At 43.3% G+C, this 26,530-nt stretch overlaps 1 protein-coding gene across 8 annotated transcripts in view; it reads left to right on the top strand.

Moving 5' to 3' along the window:
- LOC129818988 (cAMP-specific 3',5'-cyclic phosphodiesterase 4D-like) overlaps positions 1-26,530 on the top strand; it is a 325,770-nt gene that overhangs the window by 250,873 nt on the left and 48,367 nt on the right. For 4 of the 8 annotated variants that reach the window (XM_055875412.1, XM_055875413.1, XM_055875411.1 and 1 more), the window contains exons 2-7: positions 3,573-3,764; positions 7,598-7,660; positions 15,401-15,437; positions 15,713-15,789; positions 15,944-15,996; positions 23,211-23,323. In XM_055875412.1, the coding sequence (XP_055731387.1) occupies positions 3,573-3,764; positions 7,598-7,660; positions 15,401-15,437; positions 15,713-15,789; positions 15,944-15,996; positions 23,211-23,323 (535 nt within the window). Of the gene's footprint in view, positions 1-3,572; positions 3,765-7,597; positions 7,661-15,400; positions 15,438-15,712; positions 15,790-15,943; positions 15,997-23,210; positions 23,324-25,293; positions 25,927-26,530 lie in introns of those variants that run through there. The other 4 variants (XM_055875416.1, XM_055875417.1, XM_055875415.1 and 1 more) reach the window with 2 other exon arrangements.

Here is a 26,530-nt window from a genome sequence, read left to right as displayed (position 1 = left end):
AGTTCTACAGAGGCTATACTCAGGTAGTTCTACAGAGGCTATACTCAGGTAGTTCTACAGAGGCTATACTCAGGTAGTTCTACAGAGACCATACTCAGCTAGTTCTACAGAGGCTATACTCAGCTAGTTCTACAGAGGCTATACTCAGGTAGTTCTACAGAGACCATACTCAGGTAGATCTACAGAGACTGTACTCGGGTAGTTCTACAGAGGCTATACTCAGGTAGATCTACAGAGGCTATACTCAGGTAGATCTACAGAGGCTATACTCAGGTAGATCTACAGAGGCTATACTCAGGTAGATCTACAGAGGCTATACTCAGGTAGATCTACAGAGGCTATACTCAGGTAGATCTACAGAGGCTATACTCAGGTAGATCTACAGAGGCTATACTCAGGTAGTTCTACAGAGGCTATACTTGGGTAGTTGTACAGAGGCTATACTCAGGTAGTTCTATAGAGGCTATACTCATGTAGTTCTACAGAGGCTATACTCAGGTAGATCTACAGAGACTATACTCAGGTAGATCTACAGAGGCTATACTCAGGTAGATCTACAGAGGCTATACTCAGGTAGTTCTACAGAGGCTATACTCATGTAGTTCTACAGAGGCTATACTCAGGTAGTCCTACAGAGGCTATACTGAGGTAGTTCTACAGAGGCTATACTCAGGTAGTTGTACAGAGGCTATACTCATGTAGTTCTACAGAGGCTATACTCAGGTAGATCTACAGAGACTATACTCAGGTAGATCTACAGAGACTATACTCAGGGAGTTCTACAGAGACTATACTCAGGTAGATATACAGAGGCTATACTCAGGTAGTCCTACAGAGACTATACTCAGGTAGTTGTACAGAGGCTATACTCATGTAGTTCTACAGAGGCTATACTCATGTAGTTCTACAGAGGCTATACTCAGGTAGTTCTACAGAGGCTATACTCATGTAGTTCTACAGAGGCTATACTCATGTAGTTCTACAGAGGCTATACTCAGGTAGTTGTACAGAGGCTATACTCAGGTAGTTGTACAGAGACTATACTCAGGTAGTTCTACAGAGGCTATACTCAGGTAGTTGTACAGAGACTATACTCAGGTAGTTGTACAGAGACTATACTCAGGTAGTTCTACAGAGGCTATACTCATGTAGATCTACAGAGACTATACTCAGGTAGATCTACAGAGGCTATACTCAGGTAGATCTACAGAAGCGATACTCAGGTAGATCTACAGAGGCTATACTCATGTAGTTCTACAGAGGCTATACTCAGGTAGTTCCACAGAGACTATACTCAGGTAGTCCTACAGAGACCATACTCAGGTAGTCCTACAGAGACCATACTCAGGTTGATCTACAGAGGCTATACTCAGATAGTTCTACAGAGACAATACTCAGGTAGTTGTACAGAGGATATACTCAGGTAGTTGTACAGAGACTATACTCAGGTAGTTCCACATAGGCTATACTCAGGTAGATCTACAGAGGCTATACTCAGGTAGTTCTACAGAGGCTATACTCAGGTAGTTCTACAGAGGCTATACTCAGGTAGTTCTATAGAGGCTATACTCAGGTAGTTCTACAGAGGATATACTCAGGTAGTTCTACAGAGGCTATACTCAGGTAGTTGTACAGAGACTATACTCAGGTAGATATACAGAGGCTATACTCAGGTAGATATACAGAGGCTATACTCAGGTAGTTCTACAGAGGCTATACTCATGTAGTTGTACAGAGGCTATACTCATGTAGTTCTAAAGAGGCTATACTCAGGTAGTTCTACAGAGGCTATACTCATGTAGTTCTACAGAGGCTATACTCAGGTAGATCTACAGAGACTATACTCAGGTAGATCTACAGAGACTATACTCAGGTAGATCTACAGAGACTATACTCAGGGAGTTCTACAGAGACTATACTCAGGTAGATCTACAGAGGCTATACTCAGGTAGTCCTACAGAGACTATACTCAGGTAGTTGTACAGAGGCTATACTCATGTAGTTCTACAGAGGCTATACTCAGGTAGTTGTACAGAGACTATACTCAGGTAGATATACAGAGGCTATACTCAGGTAGATCTACAGAGGCTATACTCAGGTAGTTCTACAGAGGCTATACTCATGTAGTTCTACAGAGGCTATACTCAGGTAGATCTACAGAGACTATACTCATGTAGTTCTACAGAGGCTATACTCAGGTAGTTCTACAGAGGCTATACTCATGTAGATCTACAGAGACTATACTCAGGTAGATCTACAGAGGCTATACTCAGGTAGATCTACAGAGGATATACTCAGGTAGATCTACAGAGACTATACTCATGTAGTTCTACAGAGACTATACTCATGTAGTTCTACAGAGGCTATACTCAGGTAGTTCTACAGAGACTATACTCAGGTAGATCTACAGAGGCGATACTCAGGTAGATCTACAGAGGCTATACTCATGTAGTTCTACAGAGACTATACTCAGGTAGTTCCACATAGGCTATACTCAGGTAGATCTACAGAGGCTATACTCAGGTAGTTCTACAGAGGCTATACTCAGGTAGTTCTACAGAGACTATACTCAGGTAGTTCCACATAGGCTATACTCAGGTAGATCTACAGAGGCTATACTCAGGTAGTTCTACAGAGGCTATACTCAGGTAGTTCTACAGAGGCTATACTCAGGTAGTTCTACAGAGACTATACTCAGGTAGATCTACAGAGGCTATACTCATGTAGTTCTACAGAGGCTATACTCATGTAGTTCTACAGAGGCTATACTCAGGTTGATCTACAGAGGCTATACTCAGGTAGTTGTACAGAGGATATACTCAGGTAGTTGTACAGAGACTATACTCAGGTAGTTCCACATAGGCTATACTCAGGTAGATCTACAGAGGCTATACTCAGGTAGTTCTACAGAGGCTATACTCAGGTAGTTCTACAGAGGCTATACTCAGGTAGTTCTATAGAGGCTATACTCAGGTAGTTCTACAGAGGATATACTCAGGTAGTTCTACAGAGACTATACTCAGGTAGTTCTACAGAGACTATACTCATGTAGTTCTACAGAGGCTATACTCATGTAGTTCTACAGAGGCTATACTCAGGTTGATCTACAGAGGCTATACTCAGGTAGTTCTACAGAGGCTATACTCAGCTAGTTCTACAGAGGCTATACTCAGGTAGTTCTACAGAGGCTATACTCAGGTAGTTCTACAGAGGCTATACTCAGGTAGTTCTACAGAGGCTATACTCAGGTAGTTCTACAGAGGCTATACTCAGGTAGTTCTACAGAGGCTATACTCAGGTAGTTCTACAGAGGCTATACTCAGGTAGTTCTACAGAGGCTATACTCAGGTAGTTCTACAGAGGCTATACTCATGTAGTTTTACAGAGACTATACTTATGTGGTTCAATAAGGAACTTTTACCTCTGGGGGTACTCTCCAGAAATATTGTCCATAAATTACCTCATTGGGCCAAAATGGGTACATCTTCCAACGCTAATGAGCAAAAGCACATTTTGGGATTGGGAATGTGAAAACCTCTCTTCTAACAATTAATCTCTCTGTCTCTCCGTAGCTTCGATGTTGACAATGGCACATCATCGGGACGCAGCCCCCTGGACCCCATGGCCAGTCCAGGGTCAGGGCTCGTCCTGCAGGCCAACTTTGTCCACAGTCAGCGGAGAGAGTCCTTCCTCTACCGCTCGGACTCGGACTACGACCTGTCACCCAAGTCCATGTCCAGAAACTCCTCCATCGCCAGTGACATGTGAGCGCAAATCCTACATATCTCTTGTACTTCTTCTCCCTTTCTAAACCATTGTTGATTGTGACTTTCTCTAATAATACACATTATAACCATTAAACTGATAATCTTAGCTGGCTAATTTATTTTGGCTGGCTAATGAGCTATCGAGCTAACTGGTTAACCATTGACATCCCTAATCTGAACAATTGTTCTAAAGATGTTAGAACAAGCATATGTTTCCATCAGGACAATATACATGGTGTTATGTTATGGTAAGTCAAAGAGTGGTCTTTAACAGTGATTGAAACTAAATTAAATGATCGATATGAAATTCTTAAATTGAAAGCGAAAGTGGATTTGGTGCTCCCTAAACATGACTTGAATGTTATGTTCCATTTTGTCTCCCAGAGAGTTTGTTGAGATCAGGTCAGGTCGAAAGTATTGGAAAATATTCACTACTAAACTTACTAAACTACCCTGAAGTAAGGAGCCTGTTATTCAGATGCCTCGATTGTAAATCACTCATCGGCCCACCAATATGTACCGAGTAGGTGACCTGTGGCTGAATTTTCCATACAAATGTAATACAAACTAATCCCTCCCAAGTTCAAATATTTGTAAGAAGCTATTATTGAATGGCTAAAAATAATGGTCCTCCAAATGGGATTTTTGTGGCCTGTAATCTGGACTAGTGACTTTCATCTGAAGTAGTACATCTCATACGAGACTCTTTTCCCAGGAAGTATCATGAGTCTGTTCCCACTAGTCATCATGGTATTTAAACAGACATTACAAACCAGGGCACCAGGCCCTCTCTCTGTCTTCTACACAGCATGACTTTGACCTTGTTGACCTCGGCACATAATCAGTCATTGCAATAAATGTTCCAGAATATGCCCTCGGGAGTCATAGGCTGTGTTTTCACAGGTAGCACAATTCTGATATTTGGCTCAATTACTGGCAAAAGAGCTGATCTGCTTGGTGAAAAGACCAATTAGTAAATAAAACATCAGAATTGGTCTGACTGTGTAAACTTAGCTATAATAAACTTTTGACTCAGTCACCCCTCTTTAATCAGAGGGTTTCTTATGGGAAATGACATTGAGAAACTGTGGAGCCCCTGGAGCAGGGAGTAAACAACTCTGGTCCTGATGTGCCGGAGGTACCTAAAGTTTCGCTTTAGTTTCGCTTTAGACATGGAATACCATGTTGGTGAAATGTATCCAATTTAATTTATCAATTAATGGATCTTCTCAGTTGGTGAGGTAATTAGTAGAGACAGGTGTGGTGCCTGGTTAGAACGACATCCTGCAGTACCAGAGGTACTCAGAACCAGGGTTGTCCTCCATGTTGTCCTTCCATCAGGAGGATCAAACAGTAGACTGAAGTCATGTTGTCCTCTCTCTGTTGAGAGACAGACAGTGGACTGAAGTCATGTTGTCCTCTCTCTGTTGAGAGACACAGTGGACTGAAGTCATGTTGTCCTCTCTCTGTTGAGAGACAGACAGTGGACTGAAGTCATGTTGTCCTCTCTCTGTTGAGAGACACAGTGGACTGAAGTCATGTTGTCCTCTCTCTGTTGAGAGACAGACAGTGGACTGAAGTCATGTTGTCCTCTCTCTGTTGAGAGACAGACAGTGGACTGAAGTCATGTTGTCCTCTCTCTGTTGAGAGACACAGTGGACTGAAGTCATGTTGTCCTCTCTCTGTTGAGAGACAGACAGTGGACTGAAGTCATGTTGTCCTCTCTCTGTTGAGAGACACAGTGGACTGAAGTCATGTTGTCCTCTCTCTGTTGAGAGACAGACAGTGGACTGAATTCATGTTGTCCTCTCTCTGTTGAGAGACAGACAGTGGACTGAAGTCATGTTGTCCTCTCTCTGTTGAGAGACACAGTGGACTGAAGTCATGTTGTCCTCTCTCTGTTGAGAGACAGACAGTGGACTGAAGTCATGTTGTCCTCTCTCTGTTGAGAGACACAGTGGACTGAAGTCATGTTGTCCTCTCTCTGTTGAGAGACAGACAGTGGACTGAAGTCATGTTGTCCTCTCTCTGTTGAGAGACAGACAGTGGACTGAAGTCATGTTGTCCTCTCTCTGTTGAGAGACACAGTGGACTGAAGTCATGTTGTCCTCTCTCTGTTGAGAGACAGACAGTGGACTGAAGTCATGTTGTCCTCTCTCTGTTGAGAGACACAGTGGACTGAAGTCATGTTGTCCTCTCTCTGTTGAGAGACAGACAGTGGACTGAAGTTATGTTGTCCTCTCTCTGTTGAGAGACAGACAGTGGACTGAAGTCATGTTGTCCTCTCTCTGTTGAGAGACAGACAGTGGACTGAAGTCATGTTGTCCTCTCTCTGTTGAGAGACACAGTGGACTGAAGTCATGTTGTCCTCTCTCTGTTGAGAGACAGACAGTGGACTGAAGTCATGTTGTCCTCTCTCTGTTGAGAGACAGACAGTGGACTGAAGTCATGTTGTCCTCTCTCTGTTGAGAGACAGACAGTGGACTGAAGTCATGTTGTCCTCTCTCTGTTGAGAGACACAGTGGACTGAAGTCATGTTGTCCTCTCTCTGTTGAGAGACACAGTGGACTGAAGTCATGTTGTCCTCTCTCTGTTGAGAGACACAGTGGACTGAAGTCATGTTGTCCTCTCTCTGTTGAGAGACAGACAGTGGACTGAAGTCATGTTGTCCTCTCTCTGTTGAGAGACAGACAGTGAACTGAAGTCATGTTGTCCTCTCTCTGTTGAGAGACAGACAGTGGACTGAAGTCATGTTGTCCTCTCTCTGTTGAGAGACAGACAGTGGACTGAAGTCATGTTGTCCTCTCTCTGTTGAGAGACACAGTGGACTGAAGTCATGTTGTCCTCTCTCTGTTGAGAGACACAGTGGACTGAAGTCATGTTGTCCTCTCTCTGTTGAGAGACAGACAGTGGACTGAAGTCATGTTGTCCTCTCTCTGTTGAGAGACAGACAGTGAACTGAAGTCATGTTGTCCTCTCTCTGTTGAGAGACAGACAGTGGACTGAAGTCATGTTGTCCTCTCTCTGTTGAGAGACAGACAGTGGACTGAAGTCATGTTGTCCTCTCTCTGTTGAGAGACACAGTGGACTGAAGTCATGTTGTCCTCTCTCTGTTGAGAGACACAGTGGACTGAAGTCATGTTGTCCTCTCTCTGTTGAGAGACAGACAGTGGACTGAAGTCATGTTGTCCTCTCTCTGTTGAGAGACAGACAGTGAACTGAAGTCATGTTGTCCTCTCTCTGTTGAGAGACAGACAGTGGACTGAAGTCATGTTGTCCTCTCTCTGTTGAGAGACAGACAGTGGACTGAAGTCATGTTGTCCTCTCTCTGTTGAGAGACACAGTGGACTGAAGTCATGTTGTCCTCTCTCTGTTGAGAGACACAGTGGACTGAAGTCATGTTGTCCTCTCTCTGTTGAGAGACAGACAGTGGACTGAAGTCATCCTTGCTTGTGTCTAAATATATGTATCCTACATGTTTGTCTTAACCTTCCACAGTGCTGCTCTCAATGTTGCCTTCTGTTTCTCAGTTTATTCCATATGAGGATGCACATTGGCTATTTATGTCACTGCATCCTCTTTGTGAAAGGTGACAGAGTACAAACTAGGCCCCGTCTTCCTGACTCCTCTGTTGCACCGAGGTCTAACTCCGCTGGTGTCATACTGACCTTATCTAAGACCATCTGGACAGAAAGTCATTCATCAGACTATCTGACCTCCCAGGGGGATAAACTGGGCAAAAGATGTTGAAATGACGCAAGACAGAGACCCTGAATGACACAACAAAACTGACTCGCTCAGTGTCCTCCATTTTGTGTTCTTATCGATAGGAATAACCACCTGCAGAGGCCAGGCCTGACCTCGCGACGGTCTGAGCCCGTCATTAGTGGACAGTAAGTGAGGCCCTGCGGACCAACTCCAGTCGCTAACACTTAGTTTCACCCCTTCTTCATAAGGGCCAATGCACTGCCATGGTTATGACACAGTCCCTACCATGTTCATATTTTGACACCTGACTATTGACAGTCGTAACACAAACTGTTGTTTAGGAAAACTAGCTATGTAATCCCAATGTTACCCAGCCTGTTTGTCAAGGACCCCAGCTGTCGCACATTTTTGGTCTATTCAAGAAAAAACATATCTGATTCAGGTGTGCTAGTGTTGTAGCTGAAAAAATGTGTGAAATAGCTTGGGGTCCCCAAGAACCGGTTTGGGAAAAACAAAGCTAGCCAGCTAGCTAGTTTGCTAGCTCTCCCATGCAACGTTGTTTTGGTGACAAAGGGCAAAAGCTCAGTTTTCATAAGAGGACAGCTGTCATGGCTCGTCTGCCACGTCAAAGGCTTGTTTAATGACGGTATCATTATGTCATGTTATGACAGTGTTATGAAGGCCTTATGACGGAGGCGTCTGCTAAAGTGTTAGCCCCCACCACACACACTAACAGCACGCGCTGACCATGCTATTACGGAGGAATGCTGTGCCTGTCTCTGCCTTGCTGCTCACACCTCACATCACAGACCAATCACGTTAGACGCACGTGTATCCAATACATCCTCCTCTTTAATGCGCAGAATGGTACAAAAATACAAACAAATTACCAGATTGAATGAGAATTCAGGAAATCTGTCTCCCTAAATTTGATTGACACTCACAGCCAGAGAGAGGCTGACGGTTTAGAGAGTTAAAGACATGGTTTAGTATTCTGGGCATTAAAATCTCACCCCCCAAATCCTTCCCTAGTGGTGCACTCTGGTAGATCTTTCCACCCCTGTGGACAATTGCAGTGGAACATCCCAATGACATGGCATGAAGGGATGGATCAAAGTCTGTTTTATGGGTTTAGACTCGAGATTAGGCCTAGTCTCTGGGTCTCAGAACATCGTTGTCTCATCTAACATGTGTGATGCTTCATCTTTGTTTTACGAAGACTGCATGGCATGTAAAGAAGCAGCGTTAGAAACTTCCCCCTACTCCAACCCTATCCTGATCATTTGTTTACCACTTTCTCCATCTCCTATTTTGAACGGAGTTGAAGTCATTGTAATAGTAGGCATTTCGTAGTTCTGGTCCAGTATGTCTTTCTCAACTATTCTACTAAGTAGTTGAGGAAGGAGCACTAGCGCGTTGTACCAGAGCTAGGCGCTTTGATGCTTTTGTACGCTGGACATTCATTCGTTCATTTATTCAGAATTCTTATAAATACATTAAGATGCAAGATACCTACATATGTTAAACTCAGTTTTATTTTGACTAACATCCACAAAAGTGAAAAGTGTAGTCATCAGTGTGTCAGCAGATAGGGCTAGATGTTACAGTAAATCTAAAGCCATTACATTATCAGAACCAAAACTACAATTGTGATGAGCACAAATGAATGAATGACGATACAATCTGCAAGACAAACTGAAATTGAGAAGGTGACTGTGGCTTTTCTACAAAATGAGCAACGGTCTTCAAAGGGGTTTTAATTTGGCTCGGAGGAGGCTCGTTTGCTCACTCGCCGTAACTCGACACCCCCTTTATGCATAATGCAAAGGCCTATGGGAGCTCTGTCATGAGCTTCCACTATAATCCCACCCGATATGCAGAAAGAGAAGGAGGAGCGCTATCAGGTGATGCCATCATAACATGTAACTGATATGTCTCCAGCGGCCTGAAAGAGTTGAGGATGGACGACCTAAAAGTGATTCGGCACTTTCAACATAGCCCGTTGTCAGTGTGTTGTTGCTTCATAGCCAATTCACCATTGTTGAAAATGATCTGTCCTTGTCGATTACTTGAACAGTCTGGCTTACTACATCCAGGCTACTTTCAACTTCTTTTTGCAATACTTACAGACAATTCCTGTTTAAGGGGGGAAAACATACTTTTATGCTGAATGAACACTTTGATAGTGATATTTAATTTGCAGTACGGGAGTCAAGAGCGTCAGGGGAGCTAAGTTTAGCCAGCTTTATTTGTAGCACATTCCATACTAGCCATGTCTGATAGCGGGGTGTGAGAGTGGCACTACGCTTCCCATGGAACATCGACCTTTCTGTGTGTCAGTTGTGATAGGGCGCTCAGTTAACTAGGCATAACTTGCGCCTGCGCTCATATACACACACTCAGACACACACACACACACACACACACACACATGCTCGACAGACCGCAAACCTCAGGAGCCATTATGAGACCACGAGCGACAAAAACCATGCGTGAAATGGGACGGTTCTTCAGCGAGCCCAATGACTATCGAAGAGGGTATGTTTCCTTTGGGAGGAACCTTCTGAGGCAGTGTTGTTCAACCCTGGTCCTTGGGCCCTCCGGGGTTGTTCGAGCACTGTTGAATCAGATGTATTAGTGAAGGGCTAGAATAAAAACCTGCACACCCTGTCTAGATCTCCAGGACTGAAAGACACTGGTCCCTCTGTTTATTGTAAATTAGCTGATGCCTCCTACCCCTCTCTCCCTTACCCTACCCTGCTTCTCCCTGCACTAATGCCCGCTTAAGAGCACGCCTTCCTGGGGTATCTATCGAGAAGCTGCCACCCGACTCCTCCACTGTGTGTGGTACCTCTGAGTACACCATGCATGGGACTGTTTCATTGTGTTGGTGAGAGAATGCATGCATTCTGTGTTATGGGAATCCCCTTCCAATCCAATGCATTGCAGATTAACACATGCTTAACTGAACAAGTACTTGGCCAACCATTCATTTGTTTCTTAATGCAGTGCTAAGCTTTATAAAAGTTACACTTGTTTTTTTCCTGTTTGAGTTTGTAAGTAGAGGGGATTCTATGCACCAGTGGCTGGAAAACAACTGACACTTGAAGTTGAGAAACTTGTGGCGAGGGAAGATTCATCCTTCTCATCCGTTGTTGTTGAACAATTTGCTCAGAAAGTTTTTGTTTAAAAAGATCTGTAATATCTGCAGAAACTCAACTGTAAACAAGTCTTCACTAAAATGCTCATACGAGCCAAAGAAGAGACTTTTAGGCCAAAACTCTAGCTAAACTCAAACTTTAGCTCCACACAGCAGTAAGTAATACAACTATGCTAGTCTCAACTATCCTCATTCTCTAAGCAAGGGTCAATTTGTCCAAGGCCAAAGACACATTTGGGGAAATCGATAGGTTCTCCCATGAAACAAACCCAAGTAGCTCTGACGCCACTTCTGGGGCAATCAAGAGACAGTCAGGAGCTACTGAGGGGAGAGAGCGAAGGATAGAGAGTGAAAGAACTTGGCAGAGAGGGTTAGAAACTGATAGAGCTGAGAAAGAAAGAGGCAGGGAGAGAAGTATTAGGATAGAACAGATAGTTGAGAGATTGAGGGCTGCATTTTTGAGGTGTGTCCTTAAAAACATGTTTAAGACCGACCAAAAGCTGGTCCTAGCGGTTAATCAGTTGGTTATGACATTCATTTCTACATCAGGCGCCAACACCGTAGCCATATGTAAATCACCAATGTTTTATGAAAATATCACAAGCAGAAAACAGTCAACAGACATTCCCCTTTTTTATTCATATCGGACATTGTTTTTGTCCAGCTTCTGTGAAAAGTTTGGACTCATTATGCCCATTGCATAAAAGGTGTCAGTGACTGTAAGAAGCCTATGTCAGAACATCAAGTTATTAAAAAGACTGCTTATTGTTTTCCGTTTATCATTTCGTCAAAGAATGCATTTTCCACTTTCCTCTGTTGGACTTGTCAAATCGCGGGAATTCCGATCGATGTCTGTGGTGCTGAATCCACTTGTAAGTTCGAGCCCGGGCTGTATCACAACCGGCTGTGATCGGGAGTCCCATAGGACTTGGCGTCGCTCGGGTTAGGGGAGGTTTTGGCTGATGAGGCTATACTTGTGTATAGCTTGTGCACGTGTTTACTGGTGCGCGTCGGGTTTTGTACCCATGTTGGTTATTTGTTTATGCCGTTGGTTTTGAAATTAAACAGCTCCGGCTATTACCTAGTTCTGCTCTCCTGCGTATGACTTCCCTGCCACCAGTTACGCACACCTTTACAGCCGATGGAAAGCTATAACTATATATATATACATATATATATATATATATATATATATATATATATATTTGGGAGCAGTAGCAGTGAGTGGACATTTCTCCTTTCTCTTTATATTGGATCTTTTTCCAGCTCCTGTGAAAAGTTTGGATGTGTGTAAAACCTTCCATATTCGTACTTATTATATGCCCACTGGGAGCAAATATGGTTCCTGTAACTGTATTTAGACATAGCCTGTTTAAAACAAGTGGTTGTTTCGTTTTATTCCAATTTGATACAATTTATTCACTGTCTTTTTAAGTCTCATCAATAGTGAATGTAATCCTACTTATTGCCAACGTTTGGCTCAGACATAATGCATTTTACGGTAGGCCTAAATCAGTGCAAATGCTATGTTTACAATGTATTTCGATATTGAAGCCATGCAATTACTGTTCATAAACATGTTCAACATATTTAGCAAATATGGGCTAGGCCGACATTTTGTTTCTGTAGGCTATTTAACAAACTGAGTTATAACGGACTAACATTTCATGCAATCTATCAAAGACTGTAAATACACAACCTGAAGCAACCACATATTTAGCCATGGAGCACGTTCTAATTGGCCAGTGAGGGGTCAAGTCTCGACACACCTTCAACTTATTTATTCTTCAAAACCCAGCCCTTTCTCACCATCGCCAACTACTGCGCCCATAATTCTGGTTGTGAAAATAGCAAAAATATTCCTGACACACTCCCGAACCTTTTGTGCTACTGCCAGTGCTAAGATTTACCATTGAGTTAGGTTTGTTCAAATAGAGCCCTGGTTGTGTTAAACAGAAACCAATAGAAATGAGAGAGAAGGGTACTAAGATCTCCATTGTGGACACCAACAGTGGGAAAAAAACTTGGGGGAATAATGACAGAGTGGAAGAGATACAGTAGAAAGAGAGGGAGTAGCGACATGGAGGGAGACAGATGAGGCCATAGAAAGCAATGACTGTGAGAGAGAATAGCTTTCTTAGCGGCTGTAACTGTCCTTGTCTCTCTGTCAGTGGATGTATTTAGACCTGACCTTTGGGAGAGTACACGTCCTTCATTGCCTAAGAGTTTCACAGCTCCTCCATATGGACAGACAGTCAGTAGTTGTCAACAACAGAATGGGACAAGTGCCGAAACTCTGGCAAGATCTCTCCAACTAACACTCCAGCTAATAAAGCATTGTGTTATTATATGGAGGGTTACAGACCAGTTAACTAGGCCTAAGACCCCTAGACTTAGCGAATGCAACAATATTAATAGGCTAGTTAATTGTTTTTGTAACACATGGATTGAGGAATTGATAATTAAGGTCATTAACAGAGATTCAGTGCAAAAGGGTATAGCAGGACAACTTCCGATGAAACTGGAGGGCGCACAGTTCAAATAAATAATCATAAAAATTATAAATATTAACCATTTAGGTACATACAAGTGTCTTATATCGGTTGAAAGCTTAAATTCTTGTTAATCTAACTGCACTGTCTGATTTACATTAGCTATTACAGTGAAAACATGCCATGCTATTGTTTGAGGACGGCGCCCCATATAAAAATATTTTTTCACCGGCACAGGTTTCATAAATTCACAAAGAGCGATTAAATATTCACTTACTTTTTGAAAATCTTCCTCTGATTTGTCATCCAAAGGGTTCCAGCTATAACACGTAGTGTTGTTTTGTTAGGTAAAATTGTTCTTTATATCCCAAAAAGTCTGTTTAGTTGGCGCCATCGATTTGAGTAATCCACTCGTTCAACATGCAGAGAAAGGAATCTGAAAATCTACCCCTAAACTGTGTTTCAACAAGTCAAAATACGTTTCTATTTACACCTCAGATACCCTAAAATGTAATCAAACCATAATATTTCTTATGGAAAGAACTATGTTCAATAGGAAACTGATTTTTGCAGGTGCATCCTTTCTTCATGGCGCGGGCAAACAGGAATTTTCAAGACTGTGTCCCTGTACTAAAACTGATATTTCTTAGACTGCTGAAACCCTGTGGAAGCCATAGGAATTGCATCCTGGGAGCTAGAATTGAGTGTGCCTTTATACTTGCCATTGTAAGAGGATGGTCTCTCTCGAAAAAAAATTCTGGTTGGTTTTTCTTTGGATTTTCTCCTACCAAATCTATTGTGTTATATTCTCCTACATCATTTTAACATTTGTACAAACTTAAAAGTGTTTTATTTCCAATGGTAACATTTATATACATATCCTGGCTTCAGTGCCTGAGCAACAGGTAGTTTACTTCGGGCACGTCATTCATGCGGAAATTGAGAAAAAACTAGCCTTATTTTATTTCATAGTTGATTGTGCTTCAAACACACCTATATGTATGGGCACATGATGGCACAGCAACAGAAGACCTGAGTCAAGATGTTAGCATTCAGGCTGCATCAACGGTCCTGCTCGCTCTTTCCCCAAACATCTGATACTTCTGCATTCACTGGTGCAAAAGGATGACTACTTTCATTAAACTTATGTTTTGAATCTTTGTTTGACACAGTGTGCTTTTCCCCTGCCTTGCTGTACCTTGTCACACAGACAAACCCTATATTCCAATACAATACAACTACATTTAATATATTTAAAAAAAATCATAAATAAACCGGCCAGTTTATTAGGTACACCCTTCTTGCCTCCAGAAGAGCCTGAATTCTTCAGGACATGCATTCTACAAAGTGTTGGACATGTTTGTTACTCAATTGGTATCAAGGGACCTAACGTGTGCCAGTAAAACATTCCACACATCAGTACACCAGCCTGTGACACCAGGCAGGATGGGTCCATGGACTGATGTTACTTACGCCAAATCCTGACTGAGCATGATGCAACAGGAACCGAGATTTATCAGATCAGGAGATGTTTTTCTACTCCTCAATTTTCCAGTGTTGGTGATCGCGTGTCCACTGGAGCTGCTTCTTCTTGTTTTTAGCTTAGGAGTAGAACCCGGTGTGGTCCTCTGCTGCAATAGCCCATCCATGACAAGGATTGACGAGTTGTGCGTTCTGAAATGTCGCTCTGCACACCACTGTTGTACTGCGTCGTTATCTGTCTGTTTGTGGCACGCCTGTTGGCTTGCACGATTCTTGTCATTCTCCTTCGACCTCTCATCAACAAGCTGACTGGATGTTTTTTGTTTGTCGTACCATTATCAGTAAACCCTAGACAAGGTTGTACGTGAAAAGTCCAGGAGGGCGGCCATTTCTGAGATACTGGATCCGGTGCGCCTGGCACCGACAATCAAACCACACTCAAAGTCACACAGGTCACACGTTTTGCCCATTCTAACGTTCAATCTAACAGTAACTGAATGCCTCGATGCCTGTCTGCCTGCTTTATATAACAAGCCACGGCCACGTGACTCACTGTCTGTAGGAGCGTGAACGGGGTGGTGTACCTAATAAACTGTCAGGGTACGTGTATATTGTATATATATTTTTTCTATCACCGTATATGGTTCATCTGTGTTGACAAATGCATGTGATATCTTAACATGAACTTGATTTTCCTCACCTTTCTTTTTCCAATGAGATAGGAGGACCCGGATGTGTATGCTTTCACATTGTAAATACACCATCTTCCTCTTCCTCTTCCTCTCTTACAGCCATGGCGACGACTTGATAGTCACACCATTTGCACAGGTCAGTGCCCATGTGCTCCACTTTCACTTTTGCCACAGTGGGCAAAACTGGTTAAAATGACATCATTAAACCATATAGCAAATTTTGCCTGCTGGGTAAACCTTTATAATTTTTTGGGACCTGACTCTTACCTCAGTACAAGTTGCTTCAGATAATGTCGAAGGCCAACATGTTTTTGGTACACAAAGACATTGTTTATAAATTAAGGACGTTATTGCTGTTGACATGATGTCACATAGTGTCTGATGTGTCCCGCTGTACCCCACCCTGTGTAGGTACTGGCTAGTTTGAGAACGGTACGGAATAACTTTGCTGCACTAACCAACTTGCAACAAGACAGAGCCTCAAACAAGTGAGTATATTCATTGTAGTGTATTGCTAAAATGAATGAGTGAGTGAGTGAGAGAGAGGGTGGGGGGTGAGACAGAGACAGACAGAGAGAGAAAGAGTGAGAGGGAAAGACATCCCTGATCAAACCCTTATTTCTCTGTGGTTACCTTTAACAGGCGGTCCCCTATGTGTAACCAACAACCACCCATCACCAAGTCCTCTTTCTCAGGTAAGACCAACACGCACACACACACACACACACACACACACACACACACACACACACACACACACACACACACACACACACACACACACACACACACACACACACACACACACACACACACACACACACACACACACACACACGTGGTACTGCAACCAAGTGAACTGATATGACAGCGGACCTCTTTCTGTGGACTGATATGACAGCGGACCTCTTTCTGTGGACTGATATGACAGCGAACCTCTTTCTGTGGACTGATATGACAGCGGACCTCTTTCTGTGGACTGATATGACAGCGGACTTCTTTCTGTGGACTGATATGACAGCGGACCTCTTTCTGTGGACTGATATGACAGCGGACCTCTTTCTGTGGACTGATATGACAGCGGACCTCTTTCTGTGGACTGATATGACAGCGGACCTCTTTCTGTGGACTGATATGACAGCGGACTTCTTTCTGTGGACTGATATGACAGCGGACCTCTTTCTGTGGACTGATATGACAGCGGACTTCTTTCTGTGGACTGATATGACAGCGGACCTCTTTCTGTGGACTGACAATTGCTTTCTTTCACATGAAGATGCTGAGTGAACTCTTTCAATCACAAGTGCAATGTAGTGAGTTGAATTGACTTCAACCATTTTCCTCCGTGGGCATCATAGGTAATCTACAAACGTCTTCCAGCGGGCATTGCGGTAGCATATACAATACATTTCTGTGTTGTTGTCCAGTAAAATAAGGAAATAAGTTTGGTTACAGAAGGAGGACTCCACTTCCCAGTTTTCTGAGTAAAACTCATGTGCATGGACTTACATGTTTTTGAGGCTTCTATTGTCCACTTTGAACTTGGAATGCATGCCTGCGTTTCATTGGGTTGGACGCTGATCCTCTGAAGTGTTTGTGTGTGGGAACATTTGCTATTGAGCCGTGCCAGAGGACAACGTTTTGGTTGGCCTCAGTCCAGTGTCGTGTTCATAAGAGCACGCGACGGAAAACGTTTTTGCAACTGAAAACAGGGAATTAGCATTTCTTATCAGATAAGTCCAGGTAGTCGCTCCTTCTTTACGTCAGTTTTATTCTGTTTGGTGCCTAATGAACAAGACCCCGTCTTGTTGGTTTGTCATATGACAGGGAACACATCTGGCTCGGTTCTGATACAGTGCATCCTGCATTCCTTCCTTCATTCCTTGCAATGATTTCAGATCTGGATCTGAGAGGGCTGGATTGGTTAATAGGCTTTCACTTACCCAATCATGTCATGTCAATCAATACCTAGGGTGTCTGGTTAGACTGTAAACTCTCCTTCCAGGCTCACATTAAGCATCTCCAATCCAAAATTAAATCTAGAATTGGCTTCCTATTTCGCAACAAAGCATCCTTCACTCATGCTGCCAAACATACCCTCGTAAAACTGACTATCCTACCAATCCTTGACATCGGCGACGTCATTTACAAAATAGCCTCCAACACTCTACTCAGCAACATGGATGTAGTCTATCACAGTGCCATCCGTTTTGTCACCAAAGCCCCATATACTACCCACCACTGCACCCTGTATGCTCTCATTGGCTGGCCCTCACTTCATATTTGTCGCCAGACCAACTGGCTCCAGGTCATCTATAAGTCTTTGCTAGGTAAAGCCCTGCCTTATCTCAGCTCACTGGTCATCATAGCAGCACCCACGCATAGCACGTGCTCCAGCAGGTATATTTCACTGGTCATCCCCAAAGCCAACTCCTCCTTTGGCCGCCTTTCCTTCCAGTTCTCTGCTGCCAATGACTGGAACGAACTACAAAAATCTCTGAAACTGGAAACACTTATCTCCCTCACTAGCTTTAAGCACCAGCTGTCAGAGCAGCTCATAGATTACTGCACCTGTACATAGCCCATCTATAATTTAGCCCAAACAACTACCTCTTTACCTACTGTATTTATTTATTTTGCTCCTTTGCACCCCATTATTTCTATCTCTACTTTGCACCTTCTTCCACTGCAAACCAACCATTCCAGTGTTTTTTTTACTTGCTATATTGTATTTACTTCGCCACCATGGCCTTTTTATATTTTTATTTATTTATATATATATTTTGTTTGCCTTCACCTCCCTTATCTCACCTCACTTGCTCATATTGTATATAGACTTATTTTTCACTTTATTATTGACTGTATGTTTGTTTTACTCCATGTGTAACTATGTGTTGTTGTATGTGTCGAACTGCTTTGCTTTATCTTGGCCAGGTCGCAATTGTAAATGAGAACGTGTTCTCAATTTGCCTACCTGGTTAAATAAAGGTGAAAAAAAAAAAAAAAACATGGTGTGTGATGGCGTTGGTACTGCAACACCAGTACCAGATGTATACAGCAGAGGGAGACAAAGAGCATGTTTTACACATTGTGCTTTCTAAAGCATCTTTAAAGTTGATGATTCAAAGGACAGTAATACACTGGTCTTTAAGATTGGTTTCTTGTCTTAACTCAGCTGTTTTTTTCACTCCTGCATGACTGTAATACAGATTTGAGCTTGAATACCACTTGCCATGTTATTGTAGGGCTATCATGAACAACCTAATGATCCCACGCTGGTGTCTCTAGCATAGGTGACCGACACAGGGCTTGTGAAGTTCTAAAGTTTGTGTGCATGCATGTGTGTTTTGTACCTGTGCCATTTCCGTTGTTGCATAATGAAGTTGTATTGGATCTGTAAAAAAAGCCACTGGGAAAAGTAATGGTACCATTCTAGTTCATTAACCAGAATAATCAAGACCCAGCTTGATCCTTGGCACCCGCTAATACTAATTGATTCGACTTGATTATGTGGAGGAGGAGCTCTAGACTAGACTTCATGGCCAAAAGTTGTGAAGGCTCGCGAGCATCTCATTCCAAAATCATGGGCATTAAAATGGAGTTGGTCCCCCCTTTGCTGCTATAACAGCCTCCACTCTTCTGGGAAGGCTTTCCACTAGATGTTGGAACATTGCTGCGGGAACTTGCTTCCATTCAGCCACAAGAGCATTAGTGAGGTCGGGCACTTATGTTGGGCAATTAGGCCTGGGTCACAGTCAGCGTTCCAATTCATCCCAAAGGTGTTAGATGGGGTTGAGGTCAGGGCTCTGTGCAGGCCAGTCAAGTTCTTCCACACCGATCTCGACAAACCATTTCTGTATGGACCTCGCTTTTTTCATGGGGGCATTGTCATGCTGAAACAGGAAAGGGCCTTCCCCAAACTGTTGCCACAAAGTTGGAAACACAGAATCGTCTAGAATGTCATCGTATGCTGTAGTGTTGAGATTTCCCTTCACTGGAACAAAGGGGCCCAGCCCAAACCCTGAAAAACAGCCCCAGCTTGGGGATTCAATCTAGCGACCTTTTTGTTACTGGCCCAATGCTCTAACCACTAGGCTACCTGCCACCCCACAAGCCCTCTTAGGCTTGTGTGCAGCTGAAGCTCCCGACGAACAGTTCTTGGACTGACGTTGCTTCCAGAGGCAGTTTGGAACTCGGTAGTCAGTGTTGCAACCGAGGACAGATGATTTTTACAAGCTACACGCTTCAGCACTCGCCGGTCTCTTTCTGTGAGCTTGTGTGGCCTACCACTTTGCGGCTGAGCCGTTGTTGTTCCTAGATGTTTCCACTTCACATTAACAAATCAAATCAGATGTATTTATGAAGCCCTTTTTACCAGCGCAGCTCTAGCAGGGCATACATTTGATGAACTAATTTGTTGGAAAGGTGTCATCCTATGACCCGTACCACATTGAAAGTCACTGAGCTCTTCAGTAAGGCCATTCTACTGCCATTGTTTTTCTATGGAGATTGCATGGCTGTGTGCTCAATTTTATACACCTGTCAGCAACGGGTGTGGCTGAAATAGCCGAATCCACTAATTTGAAGGGGCGTCCACTTATATGGTGTTTATTTAGAACTAAAAATAGCCACCCTCTTTATTTCCAAGGATACCAAAAATATGTGACCATGTTGCCTAATAACATCAATGCTGAGGTTGGGATTAATTAATGTATATGTGTCGATGCTGGTGACCCCAAGACTTACTGTAAGTTTAATTAGATTCATAAAGAAAAATATTATTCTAAGTCAGATGTCTTCATGAATTCATCAGTTGATCATATGTCGCCTTATTCAATTACCATACCCCTGTTGTCTTCCATCAAACACGGATGAAGACATATTTCTGTTAAATGTTATCAGCAATCTGAAAAGCAGTGGAAGTCTTCAATTTACGGGGCCCATACATGTCCGTCCCCTATGGTAGTGTTTCCCAAACCTCTCCTAGACTACCCATACACAGTATTAGATCTCTTCCAGTACTAGCACACCTGATTCAACTGGTCAACTAATCAGGGATGTGCTACTACTGCAGTCTACATCAAATAAGGGATTGACTAGGGGAACTTTGGTAGAGATATGGGAAACCCCGAGCTAGCTTACTAACTAGTCCGTTAGCTAATTCTACCAAGCACCATTGTTTTATTGACAATTGCTTGGGACTCCTGATCCTCTATAGCTCCGGTCCAGGGTTTAGCATGAGCCCTTGCCGTTTCCCTGAGAGGGGCGGGCCCGGTGTGTCTCGCTGAGCAGGAGAAGAATGCCATTGACGTCATAGGAGATGTTGTCAGCAAGGACAGAGGACCCTGCTTCAAGAGGACCCCTGTTTTTAAGCTTCTGAAACCCCCCAGCCCAGCCACTCACTGTCTGCACAGCCATTTGAAGGACAGAGAGAGAGAGAGAGATGCTATTGACGTCATAGGAGATGTTGTCAGCAAGGACAGAGGACCCCTGCTTCAAGATGACCCCTGTTTTTAAGCTTCTGAAACCCCCCAGCCCAGCCACTGACTGTCTGCACAGCCATTTGTGCGAGAGAAATAAATATATAGAAAAGGGAAGAGAGATGAGGAGAATGCAGAGAGGGGGAGAGAAACAAAGATGGTGATGGAGATGCAAGCAAAGGCTAAGAGAAAGGAGGGATCCAGAGAGAGAGATGCATTTTTGTTTTCTACTCTGTCTCTTTGTAGCTCTGTCCTCCTTTCACTTACTCTTTCATTGTCCATCACATGAGTCACAGAGAGGTTACCCAAACACTGTGCAAGCCCATGACATCACATCTACAGGCAGACATACTGAACACAAGGTGCCATTCACAGAGTCAGCCTAGCATACTGTAACACCAGCACCACAACCTACAGTTAAGAACAAATTCTTATTTACAATGACAGCCTACCCCGGCCAAACCCAGACGATGCTGGGCCAACTGTGAGCCGCCCAATCACGGCCAGATGGGATGCAGCCTAGATTCTAACCAGGTACTGCAGTGATGCTTCTTGTACTGAGATGCAGTGTCTTAGACCACTGCGCCACTCAGGAGCCCCATAAGCAATATATATACAGTATATATATACACAACTTAAAACAACTCAACACATAGCAGCATTCATATGTTTAGCAGCGTAACTAAGCTCCACCACAAATCTTCGATTTAGAACATTTCCAGATGACTAGAGTGTTGTCTGTCCTGATCCAGGATTAGGTAAAAACACCGGGAATATGTGGCTGAGCGGAAATACCCCTGCATCATTTCCTAATGAGGATTAATCATGAGGAGATTCAGCTTGACTGACTACTATTCATAATCCCACTGGCAGAATACTCTCAGTGAGTGTCTGTGTGCGTGCTTATGTGTTTGTCATCATGTTTTCTTTGTCTGTTTTTATAGTCAGAACCACAAGTCATATAGTCATATCACTGATCTAGAACATGATTGGATAGGTTAAATCATGGCTTAGTGATTACGTCAAGGAAGGGAAGAAGGAAGGATGCGAAGTCTTTGAACAGGACATAGCCATCAACCTTAACCGTTAGATACTAACCTAACTACAGATTACACCAACTATATACCAACTTTAACCATTGGAGGGGGTTCAGTAGACATCTGACCCTGTATCAGTGTTTAGGGGCTCAGAACTGAACCTGTGACTCCAGTCCAGTCCGGGTAGTCTGTTACTCCAGTCCGGCTCTTCTTGTGTGCTGAGCAGTGTTTTCACAGGAAGCAAGCGTTTTCAACTCATGCTTTTTGAGTCAGCCATCTCTCCTATTGACGTATTGCTTTAACCACAGTCAGACCCGCTTGGACATTTCTCTCCATCTGTCTGACCGTCCATCTGTCTGTCAGAGCAGTGGTCATCGTCATTGTGTCATCGCTGCAGGGAGGACAGGGGATTTGAGACAGAAAATAAACTCAACCGTGTGTGTGTGTGTGTTTCTGTGGGCTACGAATGGGGTTCTCTGTCTTTAGAGGAGGAGGTGTGTGTGTGTGTGTGTGTGTGTTTGGAAGGGGGGTCTTGGCTTTGTCTTAGACCTCCTTTGTCGATGACTCCTCATCACGGTAGGCTGAGGAAGTTTTCCTGTTTTTCCTTCTGGATATCCCTGGGAAGAGTGTTGATCATGTAGAGATGTGTGAGACGGATTTTCCTGCTATCCCAAATCTGGGAATCCTCTGGGTTGGATAGAGCACAACTCTGTCCGGACCGTCAAAAGATTTGTGTGTAGGCGTTTGGATTCCATGTGTGTTTTTTGGTTTTCAGTTCGTGGAGCATGGGGCTGTGCTTTCCCATCAAGGCTTTTGCAAGGCTGGACTCGTTTAGTGTGACACTGTGGAACTTCCCCTAGATGTTAGAACTGTGGATTCTAGAACTGTATGTTGTGGATTCTAAAACGTCTCACTCTGGATTGTAGAATGGTCCATTGTGGATACCAGAACTACACTCTGTGGAACTTTCTCTTCTTGGGATTCTAGAACTACTTCTACTACTACTGTAACTACTCTCTGGAGGACTGAGAGAGGGACAGAAGGGTGATTGTTGACACTTTCAGGGTTATGAAAGATACTTAGCTACAGCCAGAGACCATCTCAGAGACAAGTATTTTCCCCTGTTCAATATCTCTGTGGGGAAGCTATTATCACCGTAGACACTTTTTGCTCTTCAAGCCCCTCTAACCATGAAGAGTCACCTATGCATCCACTCTGGCAACCCGGGCATTGCACTCGTCTATGGCATCACCACCGACGAAACGCAAGAGATGACATCGCACACCCCTGTCAAACGCCTCAAAACTGACCACCACCACTCACCACCCCTACCTGTCCCCGTCCCCCTACCCCCTGTTCCCCTTTCCTCCGTCCCCTGTCTCCCCCCTCCAGAGGAGGCCTACCAGAAGCTGGCCACAGAGACGCTGGAGGAGCTGGACTGGTGCCTGGACCAGCTGGAGACCCTGCAGACCAGACACTCTGTCAGCGAGATGGCCTCCACCAAGGTATGACCACTATCTAACTAATTAATACTACTCAGACTATCTAGACAAGACCACTATCTAACTAATTATTACTACTCAGACTATCTAGACAATACTCCCGTAAGTCTTTGGGTGAACTGCCATAGGTCTGTGGGCATGGCGTTGGGTAGTGGATTTGGTTTTGAGATAGCGCTTTACAGTAGACCTACAGGGTCTGGGACCAAGGTCTATGTCTTAAAGTGGGATGGAGAGGAGGACACAGAGTGTGATCGTGAGTGCCCAGTCACATCCCTCTCTCTGAGCCCAATTAAACACTGAGATATAAAGAACATCAGCACCATCATGAGATATACAACATAACACAACTACAGCCTACGGGTATAACTCAAGTTAAAAATCTGACCGTTAAAAATATCCTGCATATGATATTACACCACCCATATGATATTACACCACCCATATGATATTGTTACACCACCCATATTATATTACAACACAACCCATATGATATTACCTGACCACCCATATGATATTACACCACCCATAGGATATTACACCACCCATAGGATATTACAACTCAACCCATATGATATTACCCAACCACCCACATGAAATTACACCACCCATATGATATTACTATACCACCCATATATGATATTACCCAACCACCCATATTATATTACAACACCCATATTATATTACAACACAATCCATATGATATTACCCGGCCACCCATATGATATTACACCACCCACATGATATTCACACCACCCATATGATATTACTACACCACCCATATGATATTACACCATCCATATGATATTACTACACCACCCATATTATATTACAACACAACCCATATGATTTTACCCGACCACCCTTGTGATATTACACCACCCATATGATATTACACATCCATATGATATCACACCACCCATATGATATTACAACACAACCCATATGATATTACTTCACCACCCATATAATAATTCCCAACTACCCAGATGATATTACTGTACCACCCATATGATATTACCACACCCATAGGATATTACATCATCAGCCATATGATATTACTACACCACCCATATTATATTACAACACAACCGATATGATATTACTTCACCACCCATATAATAATACTTAACTACCCAGATGATATTACTGTACCACCCATATGATATTACCACACCCATAGGATATTACAGCATCACCCATATGATATTAACTGAGCACCCATATGATATTACTTCAGCACCCAAATTATATTACTACACCACCCATATGATATTACCCGACCACCCATATGATATTACTTCAGCACCCATATGATATTACAGCACCACCCATATGATATTACAGCACCACCCATATGATATTACTACACCACCCATATGATATTACTACACCACCCATATGATATTACTACACCACCCATATGATATTACTACACCACCCATATGATATTACAACACCCATATTATATTACAACACAACCCATATTATATTACAGCACCACCCATATGATATTACTACACCACCCATATGATATTACAGCACCACCCATATGATATTACTACACCCCCCATATGATATTATTGCGCCCATATACGCAGTGCTCATTTAGTGTACCAGACAAAATATTCACAGAACTTAATTTAATCTATGAGTTAAGAAATACTTCCTAGTACAACTGCACTGCACTCAGTACCTTTCACCTATGAGCTATTCTCTTCTTGTCCACAGTCACATGACAGATATGAAGGTTACAGGTGGACATATTGTTGACTATCATGCAGAGGATGAGGTTCGTTGGAGAGCAGAAAACAGTAATACTGCTGGATGAATCCCTTTGTTAAAATGGGTGTTTCAAGTTGAATGCCATTGTTAAAATGGATGTTTCAGGTTGAATCCCATTGTTAAAATGGATGTTTCAGGTTGAATCCCATTGTTAAAATGGATGTTTCAGGTTGAATCCCATTGTTAAAATGGATGTTTCAGGTTGAATCCCATTGTTAAAATGGATGTTTCAGTTTGAATCCCATTGTTAAAATGGGTGTTTCAGGTTGAATCCCTTTGTTCATATGAACATGCTTACAGCACTGCTGTCTTGGGTTTAACCACTTCCTGCTCAGTCCTTTACATGTGGCTGCTTGTTGATGCTGTTAGGTAGCTCGACTCTCGAAGTGTACGTCTCTTATGTCTAGGTTATGTACTCCCATGAGTAAATGTTCAATGTATTGTTTACCTGTGTGTTCTGCCCTGGGAGCAGCTAAGTCAGACAAGCTGCCCCACAGTTGCTCAGCTACAGTAGCAGCATGCAGGCAGGCTCTTGGAAAGCTTCTCACTTAGATCCAAAATGTCAGTCGCAGGGAGCCAATCTCAGGCAGATGTTTTGTACACACGGTAGGCAGGCTACAGTACATGTACGTGCTGGATAGGGAACCTAAGTGGGCTAGCGTTAGCCTAGCGTTAGCAGCATCCTGCTCTGCTCTCTGGCATGGCTCCGGAGACTGCTGATAAGTCTGGCATGGCTCCGGAGACTCCAGCTGATAACATTGTGATGTCATCAGTATGCTCGACCGTCTCGATGAGGAATGAGGGACAGCATAATGTGTTTCTGTGTGAGTACCAGGTACCTGTTTGTAACGGTGTGTGTGTACATCTTCTGGGGAACTGTGTCTGAGGGAATGTGTGTGTAAAGAAGGCTTGTTGCTGTTTTTATCAGGTTCTGGTTTGACCTCTAGCTTGCACACAACTGTTGTTATTCCAGCGAGGGATGCCGTCTGTGGTGTGTGTGTGTGTGTGTGTGTGTGTGGATGTCATTCCTGTGGGTCATCCAGATGCTGAAAGTAGCAGCCGTGTGTATGGTGAGATGTGTTTCCATGTTTTAAATACAGCAACACATATATATATATACCTATCAATGCAACAACTTGTATTAGTCAGATTGGAAGATAGAAAAAACGTACAGACCAATGTTGTTATGGCTGTGTGTGTGTGTGTGTGTGTGTGTGTGTGTGTGTGTGTGTGTGTGTGTGTGTGTGTGTGTGTGTGTGTGTGTGTGTGTGTGTGTGTGTGTGTGTGTGTGTGTTGCTAGACTAAAGGTCATTGGACCGATGCCAAGTATAGACACAACTGGAGATGCCCGTCACGCCACTTAGAAGACACGTTTAATGCCTAGCAACTTACATTGCAGAGAGTTCAGACATTTTGTAGTATGCATAT

Source organism: Salvelinus fontinalis, chromosome 21 (genome assembly GCF_029448725.1).
Source record: "Salvelinus fontinalis isolate EN_2023a chromosome 21, ASM2944872v1, whole genome shotgun sequence".
In the NCBI taxonomy this organism is placed as follows: Eukaryota; Metazoa; Chordata; class Actinopteri; order Salmoniformes; family Salmonidae; genus Salvelinus; species Salvelinus fontinalis.
The sequence above is the reverse complement of the archived record's forward strand: the minus strand, read 5'-3'. Positions and strand labels throughout refer to the sequence as shown.